Source organism: Panthera leo, chromosome F2 (assembly GCF_018350215.1).
Source record: "Panthera leo isolate Ple1 chromosome F2, P.leo_Ple1_pat1.1, whole genome shotgun sequence".
Lineage (NCBI taxonomy): Eukaryota > Metazoa > Chordata > Mammalia > Carnivora > Felidae > Panthera > Panthera leo.
The window spans coordinates 8,246,449-8,264,123 of record NC_056695.1 but is presented as its reverse complement, the minus strand read 5'-3'; the positions used below and the strand labels follow the sequence as shown (position 1 = coordinate 8,264,123).

Below are 17,675 nucleotides of genomic sequence, written 5' to 3'. Positions count from 1 at the left end.
GGGATTCTCTTTCTCTCTCTACCCCTCCCCCCTCTCTCTCAATAAACAAACTTAAAAAAAAATGTCAGGAGTGAAAATTTTTAAAGCTTCTGTTTGTAGGTGGCTCACTTACTCCCACTGATATTTTATTTTATTTCTATTTTATTTATTTTTAAATGTTTATTTAGTTTTGAGAGCGAGAGAGTGAGCAGGGGAAGGGCAGAGAGAGAGGCAGACAGAGGATCTGAAGCAGGTTCTGCGATGACAGCAGAGAGCCTGATGCGGGGCCCACACTCACAAACTGCAAGATCATGACCCGAGCCAAAATCAAGAGTCAGACACTTAACCGACCGAGCCACCCAGCTGCCCACTGACGTTTTATTGGCCAGTGCTGTCACATGGCCACCGTGGACTTCACGGGGACAGGATCTGTATTCCTCCCATAGGAAGGTCCAAAAGAGAGAGGCCTGGTAGGCAGAGAGAGTGACTAACTATAATCTGCTCTACCATATTGGGACTCAGCCAGACCAGACACTTAGAAAAGAATGTACAGTTGAAACAACGATAATGTTACATTAGATGAGACCGTTCAAATCAAGCAGCTGACATGTAGGAAGTTTCACAAAGGTTAACAGTAAAGAAACATTATGCGCCCTTGTCTTTGCTTATGTGTCTCTGAACTTCATTCTTAGAAAACTTGCCTCTGGGGCGCCTGGGTGGCTCAGTCAGTTAAGTGTCCGACTTCAGCTCAGGTCATGATCTCACAGTTCGTGGGTTCGAGCCCCGCGTTGGGCTCTGTGCTGACAGCTTAGAGCCTGGAGCCTGCTTCGGATTCTGCGTCTCCTTCTCTCTCTGCCCCTCCCCTTTCTCTCAAAAATAAATAAACGTTAAAAAAAAAAAATTAATCAAAACACAGAAAACTTACCTTCAGTTACGCTGCTGGCTCATTAAATATACTCAGCACTTATCACCCTCCTTCATCCTGAAGACAAAGCTCCGTGACACTGGCTTTTAGAGTCCGCACATGCTGTCCGTGCAACATGACTCTTGTCTCATCCCGTGGCGATGCCTTACTGATGAGGCTCCGGGAGCCTGACGCCAGGGTGAGGCCTTACCCAGTGACATTGCTTCTGCCCACGTGCACTTTATCGTTAACACATTTCTGTGCTGCCCCCGACCTATGTGTTCTCCTGTAGGATATGTGAATTCTGTTTTGTTCTTTTACAACTTTTTCCTCCCTATGTCTTAAGATTTAAGTGGCTCAGAGCCAGTTAGGAACCCCTCTTACAAATACCATGTATTTTTAGGCACAAAGTAGAAGGTAACAGAAAAAGAGCAGAAAAAGCCTGGTGTGGAAGATTAGGGACCTGGGTTATGATCGTCACCCGTGTTACTCACCACCAGTCCTACCACTAGGCAGCAGCATCACTTTAGAGAAAGACGTTCTTCCCCAGACCCCGATTTCCTTATTTGTAGAGCAGAGAAATTGAACTAAATGCTCTTCGGCATTTCTTTTAGGTCTCAAATTAAGTGAACCCTGTTCCCTTGTTTTCCTCAGTTAAGGAAAGTATATTCTGACAGTTAAACTCCAGTGCCTTGATTTTTCATATGAGAGCAGGATTTACTCACATTCGTGTCACTGGTAGGATTAGGTATTTTATATAGTAAAACAGATAAATATAGTAAAAACTTACCAGTTTAAGTAAGGAAGAAAAGGCCTTTCTGAATCATCGAAATACCTCAGTTGTCCTCTCCAGTTGCTTTATGCGCTTTATTTTCAGTGCCTAAAGTAACAAGTAGTCTACCAAAGCATCGTAGAATTTCTTGGGGGAATTTACTTAAGTACATAGTTGCTGTATTCATATTTTGGATTGTAAGTTGTCATTATTGAACTAAAGTATACTGGAAATAAAGAACACTCAAAATTTTCCTTTTGTAATACATTGTCATGATTTTCCAGTCTTCATTGTTAATAATATAAGCATAAACTATAGGATAATCATCCCTGAATTATCACAAATTCAAAATTACTAGCAGCCAAATTAATGTAGAAATGAAACCTCATTTAAAAAATGGGTGATAGATTGTTCCGGCATTTGATTGCGGAGAACCATTTTGTAAGCACTATCTAAATCTAAATTAAAATATACTATGCTAATGCTGAAGGGGGCACTTGGGATATTTCCCGAAAGTTCTCTCAGTCTTAATCTCTCTATTGTTCTGTTTCTGTGTTTACAGTGTCTGTTTCTGTCTGTCTCTTTAACTCTCTCTCTCTAGTCTCATGCGCACATACGCACACACATAGAAATATGGGTTTATTTATATATACACGCATATATCGTATACATGTGTCATAAAGGTGTAAAGAAGACGGAGAGAAGTGGATAATGTGAGTGGTATTTGGGAGGTAAAATAAATGGATGTGCTGATGGATGGATTGGCTATTGTGAGTGAGAAGCAAGAATTGTTAAGGATGGCTTCTAGGTTTGGGCTTACTTGGCTAGGTTGATGGTAGCGTCTTTGCTGAAACAGGGAAGGAACTAAGGAAAGGACAAAGTATGAGGTGCCTTTAAAACACTCAAGACCATTCCTGTCTGAAGCTGAGCGGGCTGGAGGTAAATGTTTAGGAGTCATCAGCAAATGAAAGGTAATTAAAGTTGTGGAAAGGGGAAAGATTACTGAACCTTTGAAGAATAAGTCAGTGGCAGATTTGGGGATTATAGATCTGCAAGGAAGATTGAAAAGGAGCAGCCTGAAAGTTAGAAGAAAACCTAGGTTTTCCTCCAGTATGAGAATTCCAGAAGCAAGATCAGGGGAGATTGAGAGGTCAAGTGAGATTAAAAGAATGTCCCTGACGGGAGCACCGTGGTGGCTCAGTCAGCTAAGCATCCGACTCTTTTTGGGCTCCGGCCGTGATCTCACCTGAGTCGGGCTCTGCACTGACAGCGCGGAGCCTGCTTGGGATTCTCGCGCTCTCCCTCTCTCTCTCTGCCCCTTCCCCCCACTGGCACGCACACTCACACTCTCTCGAAATAAATAAATAAACTTAAAAAAAAAATGTCATCGGGTTTGGTGACAGAAGAGTATCATTGGTGATTTTGCAAGCGTTGTGTTTTCTTAATGCATTGCCCCGATATTTCTCCACCCCAAAGCCTTCCTTGACGCTTCAGTTCATATTAAACAAAGTCTATACTTTCTCACTTGGTGTTTGACAGCCTCATGATTTAATTGAATTATAATTTTAGAGCCTTCTACCACCCAGCTTCAGAACACATACCTGAAAGTCCAGCCAAGCTCCCTAACCCACCTGTCCTTAGCCAGTTGTTTTCCTGTGGTCTTTTGCTTCCTGCTCTTGTCTCCACTGTCACTGAAATCTCACTGGTCCTTGGAGACCCAGGCCAGACGGTACCTTGTTCGTGTGTCCTTCCCCGTCACTGCCCACCAAATAAATGGGCTGTCGTCTGAACTTCTAGATACTTTCTTTTCACATCTCAGGTGGTAGATACAGCTTACAAGTGATCTTCATTGTTTTTTTTTTTTAATCTTTTTTTTAAAATGTTTTATTTTTGAGAAACAGAGAGAGACAGAGTGTGAGTGGGGCAGGTCAGACAGAGAGGGAGACACAGAATTCGAAGCAGGCTCCAGGATCTGAGCTGTCAGCACAGAACCCGAGGAGGGGCTTGAACCCACCAACTGTGAGCTCATGACCTGAGCCGAAGTCGGACACTTAACTGACTGAGCCACCCAGGCGCCCCCAAATGATCTAAGGTTTTTATTACTTTGTACTTGACCCACTACTAAGTTGCAAGCTTGAGATTAGAGACTTGTTTCACTAATGTTATAGCTTCCAAAGCATCTACTGTTTTCTAAATAAATGAATAAATTTTAAAGAACATACTTCACAAGAGACAACCTTTATCACTTACTTTTAGTCACTGCCAAGTACCTGAAGACATGGTTGAAATTTCATTTAACCCTTATAATAAGTGTATGAAACAGTTCTCCTTTTACAGATACGCAAACTTGTGGTTCAGAGAAGCATATTTTTAAAATACATCTTTGGGGGGACGCCTGGGTGGCTCTGTCAGTTAAGCGTCCAACTTCGGCTCAGGTCATGATCTCACGGTTCGTGGGTTCGAGGCCCACATCAGGCTCTGTGCTGACAGCTCAGAGCCTGGAGCCTGCTTCGGATTCTGTATCTCCTTCTCTCTCTGCCCCTCCCCCACTCGCGCTCTGTCTTCTTCTGTCTCAAAAATAAACAAACATTAAAAAAATTTTTTTAAATACATCTTTGGGCTAGAGCTTCTTAATTATATTTAAAGGAGATGAAGCTGAGACTCTTAACTCTAGAGAACAAACTGATGGTTACCAGAAGGGAGCCGGGTTGGGGGGGAACAGGTGAAACTGGTGATGGGGATTAAGGAGGGCGCTTGTGATGATGAACAGCAGCGTGTAATGTATGGAAGTGGTGAGTCACTATATTGTACACCTGAAACTAATATTCCGCTGTATGTTAACTGGAATTAAAAAAAAACCCTTTTTTACAAAAATAAAAGGGATGAGGGTCCAAGATTTATAAAAAGAAGGCTTATTAAAAGCTTGCCATCTAAAATAATGTACGTGTGTACATGCATGCATGATGTGCACACAGATTTTTTTTAGATAGCCACAAAGTGATATAAAAGAAAAGATTATTGAAATTTGTCATGAATTTAATGGGAAGCAAATCGTTTTAGGAGACACCTTGTTATATCCTAATTGGCTTTTCCATTGCTGTGACTTAAAGTCCTCTTAAACTGTCTAGAAATTGAGGCAGTGAACTAAAAGTGTATCAGCTCATTCGTTGTTCTCACTTTTTCCTCTTGCGTTGCCTGATGTAATTGTGTGTATGTGATGAAAGAAACGTGCACACAAATTTATTCATGGGTAGGAAGGAGTAAAACTTCCTTCCCCATCTGCCCACTAGAAAAATGTCCTACGACTTTTGTCGTTCCTCTTAGTGTTTATTGTATGCAAAGCATTGCTGTGCTCAGTGTTGGAGAAAGACGAAGCTGTGTCTTAAGGAGCTTACAGGGTGGTGTAGAAAATAGCCGTGTAACATTAACTGTGCTTCCAGCCTGGCAAGTGTGAGAACCACACGACGGGTGTGCTGAGAAGGAAAGCATTAATTTTGGGGAGAGAGGGATGCTCAATTAGGGAGGGCTTTTTGCAAGTAGTAGTATATTAAAATCTTTACAAAATGAATGATCTATTTTGAGAACTAAAAGAATAATGGCTTTTCTTTTGTTTTCTTAATAGACAAAGAATGCTGTTCAAGCTTTGATTGATAAGCACCAAAGAATACCAGGAAACATTATGAGTGCTTTGTTAGAACGTTTTCATAAAAAACAAAAGATCAACTCGAAGACGATTTAATACGTTTATATTAGTATGTTTGTGTCTCTAGTACTGTCTTCTAAATTTTGTAGGTTCTATAATTAGTATTTTTTAAAAAGAATGTTAATAAGCATCTTTTGCTGAACTTGTTTGTTTAAAATTGTATCGATTTTGCTTTTGCAATCAATTGTGTCAAAATTAAGCAGTAACTCATTACCTGCCTAATAATTCACAGAATGGTGTTTCTTTTTATAAATTCCTGATAATGTATGATAACTGTATAGATTTTAAAAACTAGGTTTATTAATAACAGCAATTTAGGCTAAACACACATTCCCAAATAACGCATCTAATTTCTGTATCTGTTGCATTGGGCTAATTTTGCAAGATGGCGGAATTCAGTACGGACACTTTAAACTGGAGAAGAAATACTCCTTTATCTGCCCTTCATTCCTTTCCCGACCTTGGGCAAATCACGTAATGTTCTTGTGCCTCAGCAATTCACTTTTTAAAAACATAATAATGCTATGTTGAGGAGCGTTGTTTTAAATTCTTTATATTTGCTGTGACTGAGAACTGTAGAACTGAAATTATAAATGAATTAAACAATACCAAGAATTTTTAGAAGCTTATGTATATATTTGGTCCATAGGATCTTTAAATAATTTCTTTAGGTGTGATGTCAAGTTGCCAAGCACAATGGAAGAGGTATACCGTTTTTCAAATTGAATAAAAAAGAAATCCAGAGAAGTAAAATTTCTAATAATTATTCTTTTTTAGTATTATTTTTTAACAAGAATCTGTAGACAGACGATAGAGGGTGTACCGTGCTGTAACGTGGCGTTTAATAGTGGCAGGTGGGAATCACGGTTGTGTTCCGCGTTCCATGTAAGGGGCTGAGTCTGTAAAACCAGAGCAAGAAAGCTCCACTCTTACTCGGTACCATGGCTTATTGAGTGTGATTTTGCAGTCAGTCACGTGGTGTATTATTGTTCCATAAGAGTATACTTGAATGATGAATTTATGTGAACACAAAGCTTTCTGAAAAATTAATGGCTTTCAATTTGTTGTCTCCTTGAAATCTGAATTTTAGAAGTATTTACACAGAAGAGTACCAGAAATCAAATGCAGTATCTCCCGCTCCCTTTTTTAGATACTAAATTACCTGGATTTTTGTATAGGTTTTTGTATAACAAGTATATATGTATGATATGTGTGATGTATATAAAAGTAAGCAACATAAAATAAAAGTAAAGCTGAAGTACAGTTCATTTTCTTGTGAAATTACATACGCGACATTTTCTTATTTTAAAGTAATTTTTTTGTTTTACTCTTCATACGTTTTACACCCACAATCCTATGTTGACAATCATCTATGTCAGCCACAATGAGTAAACCTTACTTTCTAGTGTAAGAAATATATTTTAATTTCGGTTCCAATGAAAAGAGTCAGTTAATGATTATTTGCAGCTTTTTTTCCCTCTGGCAGTGAGCAGTGTTTGTTTGAAAATCGATAAGTATTTCCAGAATGAATGAATAAATGATTATAAAACAAATGAGAATAATGTTTCGGGGCCACCATTGGGTTTTAAAAATGGAGGAAAGAACGATATTCATTGCTAATGTAGCAAAAGCTATTATTGTTTATACTATTTAAGTTTTACTACTTCAAGCCATGTTCTCTACCCGGAATCTGTCCTGTCTTGCTCAGGACAAGATCTTTATCTTTGCTGTTTGAATTTAGATGCCATTTAGAAGAATGAGGGGATAGGAGTAAATACAGAAACACAAATAATAATGGAAAGGGGGTGTTGTTCACTCTTTGTGAAGGGAGTTTTTCATAAGCCTGATGAAAGCTAGGGACTCTCCAGAAGCAGGAACATGGCATACTTCTATGGGAGATTTTTCATATCCTTTTTAAAAAAACTTAAACTTAGAAACAATATCAAATACTATTGCAGAAAAGTTGCAATAGTAGCACATAGTACTCCCACATACTCTTCACCCAGATTGGCCAATTGTTACGTTACATTGGTTTTATTCTCTTCACCCACCCCTCCTCCTATCTCTCTCCCCCATCCCATGTATATATTGTATAGATATTATATATATTATATATCTATATAGGTAGATGTTTTCTTTCTTTCAATTTTTTCTTCTCGATTATAAGTCTGTCCATTTATAGCATCATAGAGCAATGACTGGAAATTTATCATTGATATCTAGTATTACCTGATCTGAAGACCGGATTCACATTTCACCAGTTGTCTCCATATTCTTTATATCAGTTTCTCTTCTGGATGCATGGTTCATAGCAGGATCACGTATTGCATTTAGTTTTACTATCTCTTGAGTCGCCTTTAGTCTGGAATGATTCCCCAGCCCTCCTTGGTCTCTGACGATACTGACATTTTTGGAGAAGACAGACTGTTTGCTTTGTAGATACCCTTTACTCTGTTTTTCTCTGATATTTTTGTCATGATTTGAATCAGGCTATGCATTATTCCAGAAATACTACATAAATGATGCTGTGCTTTTTCAAGTGTTTCACATCACGAGGCACATAATGTCAGTTTGGTTCATTAGCGATGGTAGTAACTTTGATCACTTGGTTAAAATGGCACCCGCCAGGTTTCTTCCCTGTAAAATTTTCCTTTGTATCGAGTTTATGGAGAGATACTTTGAGACCATGTAAATAGATGTGTCTCATCAAACTTTCACCCACCGATTTTGGCATTCTTGAATTGACTCTTTCCTGAAATAAGTACTACTGTGAGGTTTTCAAAAGTGTGATCTTCTAACTATTATTCTACATTTGTTAGTTGGCATTTCACTCATAATAGAATTTTCCAGTTTCTGCTCTCCCCACAGACTTGATATTATCACTGTGGACTCTGAGATTCGTATTCTGTTTAAAGGATTCTACATATACTTCTAAGTGATTTAAATATGAGACCCTCTGAAGTTTATAGCATTAGGAACCTTTGAAATAATAGATGTTTACAAGGGTAAGAGATATGTTTTTGTATTTGTATATGATTACTGTTTTTAAAATATATTTTTGTTACCTTTTTTGGAAAAATGTATGTAACAAAATTTGTCATTTTAGCCCATTTTAAGTGTACAATTCATTCACCTTAAACAGATTTACGATATTGTGGAACCATCACTACTGTTCCATTTCCGGAACGATTTCATCATCCCACACGGAAACCCTGTATCCATTAAATAATAACTCTCCATTCCCTGCTTTGCTCAGCCCTTGGTAACATCTGTTCTTTCTGTCTCTCTGAATTTGCCTAATCTAGGTAGCTTATATACGTGGAATCACAATATTTACCCGTTTGTGTCTGGCTTATTTCACTTAGCAAAATCAGTTGAGGTCTTTTCTGCCACCAGATGACGTAGTTCCAATGCCAGTTCTTTCGTCTCTGGCATCAGCTGGATTTCCTACAACTCCATTCAATTCTGACACTATTGGAGTTAACACAGACCCTCCAAGGTAAGGGCTCGGTCTCCTAAGACTGGCCCCACTTCAGATGCCAGCAGCAAATAGGCTACCCTCCAGGCTACCCCCACTTCTGCCTGGTCTACTACAAATGTGGAGGTTTCCAGGACCTCCTCCCCTTCCATTCCCCCTCCCCAGGTTGGGTTAATTAGTAGAACAACTCATAGAACTTAGGAAAATGCCATACTTATTATTTTATTATAAAGGATACAATTCAGGAACCACCGAATGGGAGATGGCAAGGTATGGGAGTGGCGGGAGGGGGGGGCGGGGTTGTCAGAGCCTCCATGTTCTCCCTGGGTGCCCCCCTTTATAGCATATGATCTGTTCACCAGCCCGGAAGCTCCCCCAAGCCTCATCATGGCATCATTCATTGACTTGTTGGCCACTGGTTGGCCTCTCACCTCCCTAGAGGTTGGGGACGGGACTGAAAGTTCTAAGCCTCTAATCATATAGTTTTTCTGGTAACTAGCCTCATCCTGAAGCTATCTAGCCTTCCCTCATCATACCCAACTAGGAGTCAGCATAAAACAGTTACTCTATCACTCAGAAAATTACCAGGATTTTAGGAACTCAGTGCCACGAGGTAGGAACAAAGACCAAATTGTGTGTGTGTGTGTGTGTGTGCGTGCATGTGTGTGTGCAAAATCTATGTATATATAATAAATGTGTAAATACATATTTACACATATATATTACTATGCCACAGTGTTTTCAAGGTTCATATAGATGTGTCAAGATTTCATTCCTTTTTATGGCCCAAAAATATTCTATTGTATGTATATAGCACATTTTTTGCAAAGTGTTGTTTCTACCCTTTGGCTACTGTGAACAATGTTGCTATGAACATTGCTGTACAAGTACGTTTCTGTTTGGTTCCCTGCTTTCAGTTCTTTTTTATATATACCTAGGAGTGGAGTTGCTGGATCATATTGTAATTCTGTTTCACTTTTTGAGGAGCCACCAAACTGATTACCACAGAGGCTACCATTTTAAATTCCCAATAGCAATGCACCAGGATGCCTTTTTCTCCATATTCTCGCCAACACTTGTTGTTTTCAGTTTTTTCACTTATTTTCAGTAAGTGGTATCTTACTGTGGTTTTGATTTGCATTTCCCTAATGACATGATTTTGAACATTTGTTCATGTGCTTATTGGCCATTTGCGTTTCTTTGGAGAAATGTCTATTCAAGTCCTGTTGTTTTTAGAGTTCTTTATATTCTGGATGTTAATCCCTTATCAGTTACATGATTTGCAAATATTTGATCCCATTCTCTGTGTTGTGTCTTTACTCTCTTGATACTATCCTTTGTTGAACAAAAGTTTTTAATTTTGTTGAGATCTAATTTATTTTTTCTTTTGTTGCTTGTGCTTTTGGTGTCGTGTCCAAGAAGTCACTGCCAAATCCAATATGAAGCTTTCCCCCTATTTTTTCTTGTAAGAGTTTTATAATTTTAGTTTTTAAGTTTAGATCTTTGATCCATTTTAAATTAGTTTTTGTGTCCGGTATAAACGTTATACTTTTGCATGTGGAAGTCCGGTTTCCCTGAACCGTTGGTTGAAAAGACTGTCCTTTCCATTGTGTGGTCTTGGCACCCTTCTCAAAAATCAAATGGTCATATATGCAAGCATTTATTTCCGGACTCTCTGTTCTGTGCCATTGTTCTGTATGTCTGTCCATTTGCCATACCACTGTTTTGGTTACTGCAACTTTGTGGTAAGTTTTGAAATCTACAAGTATGAGCTCTCTTAGTTCTTCTTTTTAAAGATTGTTTTCATTATTTGGAGTCCCTTGAGATTCCATATGAACTTTAGGATGGGTTTTCCTATTTATGAACAAAAACTTGGGATTTTGGTAAAGATTGTATTCAATCTGTAGATTGCTTTGGATAGTATTGTCATCTTCACAGTATTAGAACAGGAGATATTTTCCATTTATTTATATGATCTTAGATTTCTCTGAGCAATGTTTTATAATTTTGCATTTTGTTCTGTTTTAAACAGTTGCTTTCATAATTTACTTTTCAATTACTCATTGTTAATGTATAGAAATACAAGTGACTTGTGTGTTAATTTTGTTTCATCTTTGCTGAATTCATATATATTTTTTAAATGTTTTGTTTATTTCTGAGAGAGAGCACAAGCAGGGGAGAGATAGAGAGAGGGGAACAGAGGATCCAAAAGAGGCTCTGTGCTGACAGCAGCGAGCCCGATGTGGGGCTCAGACTCACAAACGGTGAGATCACGACCTGAGCCAAAGTCCAGTGCTCAGCCGAGCCACCTAGGCACCCCGTGCTGAATTCATATATTATCTCTAACAGGGTTTTTTTTTGGTGGAATCTTAGAGTTTCCTGTATATAAATTCATGTCATCTGCAAACAGATGATTTTACATCCTCCTTCCCAATTTGACTTTCATTTATTTCTTTTTCTTGCCTAATTGCTCTGGTTAGAACTTTTGACAGTATGCTGACTAGATGTGGTGAAAGTATGCATTTTTGTCTTTATATGATTATTTTTCTTGTTCAAAGATGAAAGAATAGATGTGGATCTTCGTATCTCTTCCATGTTGTGTGTTGACTTCTAAACATCGGGCTGGTTTGTGGTATGAGGGTTATTTTGAATTCTAGGTGGCTTTATGGTATTGTTTTAGATCATAATTCAACATCTATGAAACATTTTTTTTTTTCTGTCTTGGTCATCCCATTTAATTTCCACCACTTGTCCTGTTTTTACCTCTTCTTTAATATGTGCCATCATCCAGCAATATTGAAAGCCAAGTACATCATGATTCACTCAAAATCTTGAAACCCTACATTCAACATTATTTCCCTATTTCAGACTGTTATTTTATAGGTCAAAGAACGCATTCATCAACTGGTAGGCAAAATCAAATTCCCAGCAGGAACTCTCACTTTTAAAGGTAGGCTGGGGGCACCTGGGTGGCTCAGTCAGTTAAGCGTCCAACTCTTGATGTCAGTTCAGGTCATGATCTCAAGGTTGTGGGATCAAGCTCCACATTGGGTTCCGCGCTGGGCGGAGCAAATATGTTTACAGCTCAGCCATACAGTGTACCATGTTGAAATGCAACATCTGGGGTTGATACCATGGTCCCAATATGACCAGAAGTGAGTACGATAAGACTGTTTCTTCTTTTAACCTCGTCACTCTCAACAATGAGTTCCAGATTCACCATCTGATCCTTTTGGCTCATACTGAATTTATGATCAATACAAAAATCACAGCTTTTTTTTTTCACAAGAACTGTTTTAAAGCCACAGATCGTGCGCAAAAGGAGGGTGAGATGAAAATGTCCTTCTCTGAACGAGACATTGTTGACCGTCTACCCAGGATCCATTATTTCCTTCCTTTCTTCTTCCGAAAAGAATCCTGACTTTGTTCAGGTATCCTTCCCTCCTCCAGGAAGTTTGTGTATCTCAGGGGATGCTGTCTCCACTTGCAATTCCAAGGATGGCCCAGTTTGTCTAAGAATAATCTCATGTCCTTGATCTGTTAATAATTTTGACCTGGGAGATGGAAGTAGGAGTGAGCCCAGGGCCTTTGGGGAAATTCTTTTTCGTTTTTCTGGGTGAGTTCCCGGAAGTGACCTTTTCTCTCTTTGTTTGGATTTATTGCACATGGATGTGAGTCCTGGATCTGCTGTGAGCTTGTGACTTTCAGCCTGTGAAGAAGCCAACTTCACTGGAGGCCAAGTAGAAAGATTAGCCATTAGATTAAGTCAACCCCCAAAGCCATTCTACCTCTGAACTTCTACTTACGTGAACCAATTACTCTCTCTCGTGTGTAAATCTGCTTAAATTGAATTTTGTATTACTCGCAACTTACATATCCTGGCGGATATGGGGATCAAATGATATAGCGTGTGATTTGTTATAGGCTAGCTTCTTCTCTAACAATGGGGAGTAGCATGGTGTGATGGTCACATGTAAGGGCTGTGTGTTTCAAGTTCCTCAGTACCTTGGGCCTTCCTCCTCCCAGTTAGATGACCTTGCAGAGAATTATTTACCCTCCCAAACCAAAGTTCACCTCTGTGAAAAGCAAGAGTAATACAAGCTCCTGTCTCACAGGTTCGCTGAGAGGATTAGTGGAAATCATTTCTGTAAGGCGTTTAGTACTTTGTGGCATCTAGTTGCACGATTATAAAGCACAAAGTGTAAGTAAGGCCTGGCTCATGATAGCTGCTTGGTACTCAGTAAATATCTGCCATTATTATTTACTTTCCTGGTATGTATGTGTGTATATGTACCGTTTAACTGTTGGACCTTTGTTAAATGCTTCATATGTATGCCTGTTAAATATTATATTCTCTATTTTACCCTATCATTCCAAGTTGTAATGATCTCTCTGACTCTATCGGCAACATACTGACATCTCTCGCTTTCTTTCGTTAGGCCTTTTAACTCTCTCCCTAAGTGTTGTCTAAATATGGGGAAAACAGTATCTCAGAGAAGTGAACTAACTTGCCAGCAGACTGCTGATCTGTCTATCGAAGGCCTTGACTTTTCCTCAGCTACCGTTGCCGCCTCCGGCCTCAGCCCTGCCCGTGGTCCAGGAGGGCTAGAGGCGATCTTGCTCCGGGCTGTGGAGACCCAGCATCAGGACGAGGCTCGTGGGTCCTGCGGTTCATCGCCATCCTCCTACAGGACAGACGTGCTTTTCCTCCGGCTGCTAAAGACAGAGCTGGGTGTCTCCCTTGGCATTGCCCTCTGCTGAAAGGGCTGCAGCGTCACCCGAGGGCACACCCCTCCCCAATGGTAGCTCACCGCCAGTGACTAATCCAGTGGGGGGAGTAACATAGGCCTCGTCCCTGTCTCAATTCAGCCTGTCTCTAAAGGGCCGCCCCAGCTCCAGACCTCCCCCGTGGAGTTGGCCCTCACGGTCCAGAGACCGTAGCCCTCTGCGTGCTAACATCCATCTCAGAAACCAACTGCCCAGCTTCTCTGGCTCTGTGCATATACTCTAGTTCCAGCTCTGACCAGGTTCCTCAGACCCTAGTTCTGATCATGGACATCTCAACCCTGATATATATATGTATTTTTATGTGTGTGTCAGTTCTTATCTTCCACCCCTGGCACCTGTGGGTCTTATGCCCACCCATCCGCTGGAGCCCTGAATGTTGCCTGCCTCTATAGGTTCCTGGATTTAATATGTGGCTCTCCCAGATCTCTTGTTACATTAACTTTCTGCAAAAAAGAATCAAAATCAAGGTTGTATGACTTGTTTTTAGCAAGTCAACACTGGTGTTAGCCGTTTATCTCTTTTTTTTTTCTAAGTGCTTACGAGCCACCTGCTTCATCAACAGAGCTAGAATTATCTTAAGCAGGGTGTCTGTGAGTTAAAACGATGCACGTCGCTTTCAGTATCGGCATTTTCTTTCTTTATGGGGCCAGTGTTCTCAGAATCCACCTCTGCCCCTTCTTGAAAATTAAGACATTCGTTCAAGGTCCCCCGGAAAATTTTGGTCTCTGTACTGCTGTCTAAAATTCCTTGGCTGTTCGTAATTATAAATTCTAATTCATCTGGCCCTGGAGATTTGAAAAATCAAAAGCAATTAGAAATTACCATGTTTTGACCAACGTATTTTAAGCATCAATTCTTTTAAAGAAAGCTTATTTATACTTCTCTAGTTTTAAGGTATTTTTTTTTTAGTTTTAATTTTTTTTTTTTTTAATTTGTGAGAGAGAGAGAGAGCACGAGCAGGGAAGGGGCAGAGAGAGAGAGAGGGAGACGAAGAATCTGATGCAGGCTCCAGGCTCTGAGCTGTCAGCATGGAGCCTGATGTGGGGCTCGATCTCACAAGCCACAAGATCATGACCTGAGCCCAAGTCGGCATGCAAGCAGCTGAGCCACCCAGGCACCCCTAAGGTATTTTCTGATGAAGAAAACCAAATCTAAGTTAAAAGTGAGTGGTTTTGCTGTGCTATTAAATGTTTTTATTACCTAACATTCTGTTAGGAAACAGTTTAATACTCACTTCCTGGTTACCTGCCATTTACTAAACCCTTTACAGACATGACTTCATTCTACAATTCCTATGAGGTAGAAATCATGATCCCTTATTACAAAATATATGAAATGGTCCCGTTTCTACCGAGAAATAGAAACGTAGGCCCCCAGAGATGAAGAAACTTGCCCGTGATCATGTCACGGTTGGGAACAGAGGGGAGAATCCCGCCCCCGCTCTCCCTGTCTGTCTCAGAGCCTGCCCCTTTCCTCTTCCACATACTGCTCCTCACTGGGCCCCAGCCCCACACATGGGTCTGTCCTTCTCTTCGTGCTATTTAAAAGGCTCTCTCATTGTCTGTGACGGTTAATTGTGTGTGTGTCAACTTGACTGGGCCTCAAGTTGCCCAGATATTTGGCAACGTTATTCTGGGTGTGTCTGGACGAGATTCATGTTGGAAATGGTAGATCGAGTAGAGCAGATGGCCTTCCCTAATGTGAGTGGGTCTTACCCAATTTGTTGGAGGCCTGAATAGGAAGAATGAAAGGTGAGGGAAGCAAGAATTAGCTCTGTCTGCCTGTTTTTGTGCTGGGCCGAAGGTCTTCTGCAATAGGACTGAAACTTAACACCACACACTGGCTTTCCTGGTTCTCCAGCTGGCCGATGGCAGATCATGGGGTCTCCCACCCTCCATAATCGTCAGAACCAATTTCTAATAATAAATCTCCTTCTGTACACCTACATCTCCTGTTGGTTCTGTCTCTCTGGAGAACCCTAATATATTATTCTCATTTGCTGCTTCTGCCTGTAATTCCAGTCTAGAGTTTCGGGTCCTGCCATTTTGGAACTTGTACTCGGACATTTGCCATTTCTTCCACCTTTCATAAATATCTATTAAAACTTGAGATTTGATGTGTGCGTTCTATTTCTTTTTCTTTATTTTTATTTTTAACATTTATTTATTTTTGAGAGAGAAAGAGAGCATGAGCAGGGGTAGGGGCAGAGAGAGAGAGGGAGACACAGAATCCGAAGCGGGCTCCAGGCTCGAAGCTCTCAGCATGGAGCCCGATGCGGGGCTCGAACTCATGAACTGTGAGGTCATGACCTGAGCTGAAGTCGGACGCCCAACCCACTGCTGGGTGCCCCTTGTGCCTTCTATTTCTTCATGCATCGCATTGATATTGTGAGGACTTACATTTTTGGTCCCTGCTACTTCTGAAGTCATCTTCCTTTTTTAGAATCTCCAGATACAGAAATGTGGCTATTTTTATACGAAGTCAAGAGTGTCTGTGTTCAGAATTCCTTTGCTTAGCTTTTAAGGCATCATGGCCTTTTACCTTTCTAACCAGTTCTGTTGTCACAACTGAGTTAGGACAAGTTTTCATATTCTTCTCTCTACTGAATGTGGGATGTGCTTAACTTCAAGGCAAGTCAAGATTTATGAACTGCGTTTTGTTTGTTTCTTCTTGGTCAAATGAGATCCTCTGCAAAGGAGATCAAAAAACTTTTGAGATCCTCAAAGTTTTCATATTTTGCTGATTCGTGTCCATTTTGGAAGGGAGGTTTTTTGTTGTTGTTCTCTTCCTTTCCTTGCAGCTGCCTGCTCTATAAAATCTCTTCCTTTATTCTCTATTACTTTTTTTTAAATTTTTTTTTTTCAACGTTTTTTTTTATTTATTTTTGGGACAGAGAGAGACAGAGCATGAACGGGGGAGGGGCAGAGAGAGAGGGAGACACAGAATCGGAAACAGGCTCCAGGCTCCGAGCCATCAGCCCAGAGCCCGACGCGGGGCTCGAACTCACGGACCGCGAGATCGTGACCTGGCTGAAGTCGGACGCTTAACCGACTGCGCCACCCAGGCGCCCCTATTCTCTATTACTTTTGAGCCCTTTGTTTTTTTTTTTAATACTGCAAAGTATAACTTTTTGTTTAAAAAAAAAAAGCTGTAAATGCACAGGAGAAGTATAAAGTCAGGAGCAAATTTTTGACACCACATTTCCTTCAACTTGTCAAAATGACGTGTTTGTGCTCTCCTTCGTATTTAGCTCTTTTAGCGTGAGGGGCAGGAACCATTTCTTTTAAGAAATGTATCCGCTATTAGCATATCTCACACAGACCCTTCAAATAAAGATGGTTGATTGATGGTATTAGGTGAAAATGAAAGGTACCCTCTTCCTCAATGATCTGTCTGAGGTAAAACAAGGCCCACCTTGATGAGTGTTTGAGTGACGTTCCTGGTTACCTCGTGCCCTAGTGCCCAGTTCCAGAATGATGATTTGTCACACTATTTTTAGTTCTTGTTTTTGTTTTAATTATTTAAAAATGTATCTGCAGTTCACTCTTTCTGATGTATACAGTTCTGTGGGCTTTGAAGGCATCAGTATGTACCGACCGTGAAAATCGAGATGTAGAACTATTGCGTCATCCACCCCCGAATTGCCCCGTGTGTCTTTCTGGAGTCACCCTTCTCCAACTTGCCATCCCTGAAGATTTGCCTTTTCCAGAAAGTCATATCAGTGGAATCATACACAATACATAGCATTTGGGGTTTGTCTTCGTTCACTTACCATAATAAGTGGATTCACCCATGGCATTACATGTGTTGCCAGTTGGTTCCTTTTTCTTGCTGAGCATTATTCCATTGTATGGACGTACCATAATGTGTTTCACCATTCCTGAGCAAAGGGACATTGGGGTTTTTTCAGCTTCTGGCTATTGCAGATAAAGCTGCTATAAATATCTTTGTGCAAGTCTTACATGAACATAGGTTTTTATTTTCCTTGGATAAATACCTAGGAAGGGGATTGCTGCATGTCTTGGTTTCCTGGGATTTCTGTAACAGATAA

At 40.3% G+C, this 17,675-nt stretch overlaps 1 protein-coding gene across 11 annotated transcripts in view; it reads left to right on the top strand.

Annotated features, from left to right (window-relative positions):
* The window catches only part of TMEM68 (transmembrane protein 68), a 92,600-nt gene that overhangs the window by 36,920 nt on the left and 38,005 nt on the right, over window positions 1-17,675 (top strand). For 6 of the 11 annotated variants that reach the window (XM_042923104.1, XM_042923112.1, XM_042923103.1 and 3 more), the window contains one exon: window positions 5,278-6,616. The exons of 4 other annotated variants lie outside the window; for them this stretch is intronic. In XM_042923104.1, coding sequence (XP_042779038.1) covers window positions 5,278-5,394 — 117 coding nt within the window. In that variant the 3' untranslated portion in view covers window positions 5,395-6,616. Of the gene's footprint in view, window positions 1-5,277; window positions 6,617-17,675 lie in introns of those variants that run through there. One more of the 11 variants, XR_006198061.1, reaches the window with a different exon arrangement.